The 6,000-nt window shown below is 48.9% G+C and overlaps 1 protein-coding gene across 4 annotated transcripts in view; it reads right to left on the reverse strand.

The window, feature by feature from the left end:
• HERC3 (HECT and RLD domain containing E3 ubiquitin protein ligase 3) overlaps window positions 1–6,000 on the reverse strand; it is a 47,954-nt gene extending 41,954 nt beyond the window's left edge. For 2 of the 4 annotated variants that reach the window (XR_013951185.1, XM_080591842.1), the window contains exons 1-2: window positions 5,552–5,702; window positions 1,355–1,612 (exon numbers count right to left, since the gene is read on the reverse strand). Coding sequence is in view for 2 of the 4 variants with exons in the window: in XM_080591842.1 (XP_080447968.1) it covers window positions 1,355–1,580 (226 nt within the window). In the remaining 2 variants the exon portion in view is untranslated. Of the gene's footprint in view, window positions 1–1,354; window positions 1,613–5,551 lie in introns of all 4 variants that reach the window. The other 2 variants (XR_013951186.1, XM_080591843.1) reach the window with 2 other exon arrangements.

A 6,000-nucleotide genomic window follows, 5' to 3' on the forward strand; every position in this document is an offset into this window, starting at 1 on the left:
TACTCATTCAGCGGAAAATATTCCCTCAGTAATCTCTGCTCCCTGCAGTGGAGAGGCACAAAAATCAGCTCGTTGGTTGCCAGCCTATCTCTGCATTACATCCACAAGCTCAGCCAATGTGATAATAAACACAATACAAAACAAATTTAAAAGCATCTTTCATTTCAAAAGGTGCTCCCTAAAGGACTCCTCTAAGAGGAATTACTGAAACAACTGTTCCTGTTTGATGTTTTTGCAAGCAGCACGAATGAGAAGCAAAATTGAAACAGTATCCTCTGTGTAAATGGAAGGTGGAAGAAAAACAAATTAATTATTTGGAATACATAGTTACGGGGACCAGAGTCTTCAAAAAAAAAAAACAAAGCTTGCTGCATACAGAACAACTCTTTTCCCCCTTAGTCATTAGTAAAACCTGCAAGCTTTTCAAGGAAAAAACAGTGAGATCAATGTTGAGTGTATTGTATTGCAGATTCCTAGAATTTTATTCATAAGCAGACATCATCTTGGGTAGTAACTGTCTCTGACTGAACAGCACGATCACATATTCTTAAAAACAGTAACTGAAGCTTTTAACATAATGGCAGCATATGTCTCCATCTCCCTCCCTCCCGCTCCCCCCCTCCACCCCAAAGCATGAGAGATAAAAGGGAGCTGCTTCCTCTTTGAGCACAGCCCTGGGCAACACGACAGAGACCGCTCCACCCTTCTGAACTCCTCAAGCATTTTTTTTACAGCCTTCAAAAGGTGCTGGTCCCCTGCATGTCTTGATGTTATTCAATTTGAGTTTGGGGAGCACAAAGCTACGACAACCTTCTTCTAGCTTAAGAAACCATGAAGGGTGAAAGGCATAAGTTGACAAGAGATTTGCAAGAGCAAAAAACAAAATTCATAAACTCTCTCGGCCAAAAGCAAGTTTGTTATCCGTAACTATGCCCAACACACATCTATTTCGCTTCGATGTAAATGACAAAATTCCCAGCAATAGTTGAATGAGAGTAGGCATAAGAATGCAGCACAATTGGAAAGACAGAGCAGAAGACGCTTGTGGCTCATGGCCCTTTTATCGCAAGGCACCATGAAGCCAAATAAAAACACCTGTCCTGAGACCACCTTCACTCACCTCTGCTCCTTGATGCATTTCCCGTACAAAGCGAGCAGATACGTCTCCCCACCCATACTGCCCAGCTTCAGCTTTCCAGAGCCGGCAAATACTATTCAGCATCGCTACGTTACGACGTGATCTTCAGCTCTGTCGGCTGTCCCAGCTCCACGGCAATCAACGCAGAGCACCTTCCCTAGCCTTCTCAGCCCCCCAGCCTCAGCCAGGTTGAAGCTGCATAAGAGGCAGGCTTACCTGGCTTGCTGCCTTCACTCTCATGCCCCAGCTGGCCTTTGGTGTTCAAGCCACAGGTATACACTTCCCCATCTTCTAACAGGAACACAGAATGGTTTCCTCCGCATGCCACCTCCTTGACGTTTCTATCATGGATGAATCCGTACACCTGCGGTTCAGGAATGATGACCTGGAGGTTGCTACCGATCCCAGGTTGTCCAAAAGACGAGTAACCCCAGCATAGCATTTTCTCTCTTTTCAGCAAGTCATGTATTCTTCCTGGGAAAAGAAACAAGGGGAAAGTGTGGATGAAGCAAGAATTTTCCAAGAAAAAGCAGTTCAAGTAGAACAGCACGCTGACAGCTCAGCCCCTGGCAGCAACAGATACATAAAACTCTAACGTCGCTGCAACCTGCCAGAGCTCAGGTGTTATCTCTTGTGCTGAACGCAGTGAAAGTCAGGGATTTCAGATAATGCAGCACAGCGGGAAGGAAAAAATAAAGCAATGTAAAGGGACCGAGCTACTGCACAGTCTGAACTTGGTATGGCAACAGCTTTCTATTGCATAAGAGCTGGGGGGGGATCAGCCCTTGTTCCAGAACAAGCATCTCACAGATTTTAGTTAACGCTTCCTTGTCACTCCTAATCTCAGTGTTTTGGGGCCATTTGTTACACATGCTGTACTAGTAAGACATCGAGAACTCCCCTGCTTGAACTAGAAACTGATTTTTTTTTTCTTTGTAAAGAGAAGAAAAAAGAAAGCAGAAAAGAAAATGAAAGATCCTCAACATCAAGTCTTATGATTTACCATGCCAAGTTTTAAACTAAGGCAATTTACAGCTGCAGCAACACTAACGATGTCGGTACAGGATCTAAAAGCCAGAGACAACCCTCAAAGCACCAGAGAATTCCTCAAAAAAAAATCAGATTTATTTTCCCACTCAGAGTAGACAGGAAACACATGCAACTCAGTTGGTTTCCAAAGCTCGGTGCTAATTCAAGCTCTAGGTATTAGCAGCAAAGCCTTTCATAATCCAAGTCCTAAGCATTGCGTGTTCATCTCCTACCAGGCTCCCCTCGCCCGCCAGTTGCGGTCACGCAGTCAGGTGCGGTCACCTCCACCTCGGCAGGGCTGAGCCAGACGGGAGAGGGAGAGGATAGGATTTCCCGGCTGCAGTCCATCAGCGGTGCAATTTCCTGCCACAAACTGTTTGCTAGGATCTCTTATCAGGTGCCCTAAAGTACGCACTGAATCCCATTTATTTCTAAGAGCCTCTGCTCCTTTTTCACATAACCCGTTTCACTCACACCCCACATATAATTAATTGTCACAGGCCAGATGCAAGGCACCCCCAGTTTAAAAAGCAGGAGGTTACAAGGCTCTGTCCAGCTGGCAAACCCATTGCTGCACATACTCTGCGCTTGATTGCCCTCAGACGGCTCATGGAAGACACCCTCTGTGCTAGTTACACTATTTCCTACACCAGGAATAGGAATGCCGTGGGACGCAGCAACACTGAAGTCATGCACGTGCTTATGCTTCAAATGACACAACTGCTATATTTATAGGGAACTTCATGTTCTGCCTAAAAAAAAAAATAAACACCGCAAAAAACAGCATAAGCAACTTCCTGCAGGTGACAACACAAAGGCACAGAAGCATTTCAAGCCTGACACCTGAAACAGCAAAAAAATCTGAGGCTACCATTTCTCTCATCCTGGGGAACCACCTTATTGCAAAGGTATAAGCAGCTTCACAACAAGAGCAACCCTGAAGATCCACAGATCGCTCTCCTTGCTGCTCTAAGCGGACGTTGCCTCCGAGCTGAAAAGACTTCAGCGCTCTACAACCTGAACTACAGTGACATTGTACAACATGAGCTAAATATTAATTTAGGATACCTTTCTAAAAAGGTTTCTGAACAGTCTGCTCCCCGTGGGTCACAGTCTTCTTTCCAGATGCTAATTTCATTTAAAATGCTAAAAATACTTTAATTAATTTCCTTGTGTTAATATTCCACACAAGCAGTTTCAGTACTGGGCAGGGGGTGTGCGTGCAATTAGCAAATGATGTTTTTTCCCATTGTTAAGACATAACTTGAAGTAGGAAGAGGTCAGACTCCCAGTGATTCATATGAATTACTAGGGTGACATCTCAAAGAAGCTCAGAACCCATTCATGCTAGCTGTCAGATTTTCTGAAGCACCTAAAATCTAACAATCCCTAGAACAGACAATGAGGCGTGCCAGAAACTGTGGAAAATCTGACCTTAAATGGATTTTTGATTAGTTCTGCAAACATGTCCTTTTGAGTCCCACCCTCCCACCCTCTGAGCATTTTGCTGATAAATCCGTGTGCAGCTCTATTCCAGGAAGCACTTTCCACTCAAAGAGTGAAAACCAACATAGCCACTTTCCATTTGAGCACACAGACACAGCCGGCTATTTCCCAATGGCCTGGTATGCTGTGTTTTTATCTTACTTATTTTGAAAACATAACACATCTCTAAAACCACAATTGTTTTAATGTGCTGTTGTGCCCTGTGCTGTCACCCCACCACCACCACTACAGCATGCAAAGCTGCTGCAAGCCTTAATACATCGTGTGTTCGAGCAGGAGCTGTGTCCAGAAAGACAGAGCTTTGAACAAAGATTCACGCTTCATTTCCCATTCTGGTCAAGGCAGTTATTCCTCTGACATCAGCGGAAGAACAAAATAGCCATCCTACACCGCAAACTCCTTCTACATATCCTCCTTATACTAAAATGAGTATATAAAAAGCTTTTATGGCAAGTAGGCTATAACGTAGACATGCACATATACACACAAAAGTGGATAAAATTCATATTCGCTTACCTGAGTTTTCAATGTTATTCCTAGTGCTCAGCTGGATACATCTTAAAGATAAAAATCCAGCTTTTTATAGGGCAAGCCCTTAGGAAAAGGTCTTTAAAATGCATCAGTTAGGGCATTACAATTCCTGACCCTTTTTAAAATTGGATTGTAAAGAGATAAGGAGTCAACCGCTGCACCTATTCCCGCTCTTCACTGGTCACGGCACAGCCAGCTTTGTATGCATGTTTTAGAGATAAGAACGGATGCAATGCAGCAGGACTGCTCATTTGCAGACTCCCTGTATGTAACCACACCAAAAAAAAGGGGGGGGAGGGAACGTTCCCAACATCCTCATTCCAGGAACAACTCACCCCTGAATCACTGAAGGATGTGCACAGCACTGCTAGAGCCAAGGAGACGCGGCACAGCGGGGAGTTTTTTGAGGAGAACTGCTGTGATTGGGAGATCTTCGCTATAATAAGACTCGCTATAATAAGACTCAGCTGACATGCTTAAGCATACATCCTTTGGTGAGGAACCAACCCTGGTGGCTGAGAGGATTATTGGAAAATAATAACAGCGCACGTAAGATCATGACAGGAGATGTTTTATTTTGCCCTTTTTTTAATGACATGTAGTCTCTTCACATGCTCATATGAACACATGCATAAGCTATAGCCGTGACAGTGTGTGTAAGATCGTGACAGGAGACCAGAAGATGGTTTTTGTCCTTTTTTCTAACAGCTGTCATGACATAGGCAGGTTCTTCACGTGCTCACATGAACACACACACAAGCTGCAGCCATGACAGCGACTGCACGCTTCCTGGGAGAGCCAGTTAGGTAAATACCGTGCTCACAACAAGCACCGCTCGGCACAGAGCGATCCCTAAACAAAGAGGCCTGCCAGCTGGCAAGGCGGGCACGAGCAGCCTTTTCCCTTCCCCGTCGTTTCCGAGATTTCAGCTCCCTTTTCCGGCAGCCCCACAACGAAGGGGCGTACCGCTCCCTTCTGTCACCGAGCCCGCTTTCTTCTCCCTTTTTGCCCCAGCCCAGCGCAGGCCCCAGAGCATGAAGCAGCGAGGTGCGACGACGAAGGAGTTAAACCGCAGGCCCTCGGCCCCCCCCCGGGCCGCCCCCCGGTGCCCACCTCAGGGCCGGCTGCGCCCCCGGGCGCGGCACCCCCCGGGCAGCCGCCCCCGACGGTGAAGCAGCCGCGCTGAGGAGCCCCCGGCCCTGCCCGGCCGCCCTCCCCTCCGCCCGGGCCGGCTGCGGGAGCCCCGAGGGGCCCGGCTGGGCGGCCCCACGCGCGGCCCCGCTCCCCCGTCAGGGCCGGGCCCCGAGGGGCGCCCCCCGCGCCGCGCCGCGGCCCCCCCCCGCTCACCTGCCGCCAGCCCCGCCGCTGCCGCCGCGGCGACGAGGAAGTCCGGCCCCTTCCCCCGCCGGGAGGGGCGGCGCGGGCCTGCCAATGGCCGGCAGCGCTACGGCGGCGGCGGGAGGGGCGGCGGGCGGCGCCGCCGGGGCCGGGCTGCTCGGGGCTGGGCCTGGTCCCTTCCCTCAGCGTGGGTACGGCCCCGGCCCCAGCTGAGGGGAGCGAGTATTTCGCGAGTGAGCCGCTCCGCACAAAGGTGTCGAGGGGACAAGGACACCTTCCTCTAGATAGGTTGTCCAAAGCCCCAACCAGCCTGGCCTTGGGCACCTCCAGGGATGGGGCATCCACAGCTTCTCTGGGCAGCCTGTGCCGGTGCCTCAGCACTCTCTGAGAGAAGAATTTCTTCCTTATATGTAACCATTCCCCCATGTCCTATCACTACACTCCCCAGAGCTGAACGC

The sequence above is a fragment of the Anser brachyrhynchus genome (assembly GCF_964034855.1).
Source record: "Anser brachyrhynchus genome assembly, chromosome: 4".
In the NCBI taxonomy this organism is placed as follows: Eukaryota; Metazoa; Chordata; class Aves; order Anseriformes; family Anatidae; genus Anser; species Anser brachyrhynchus.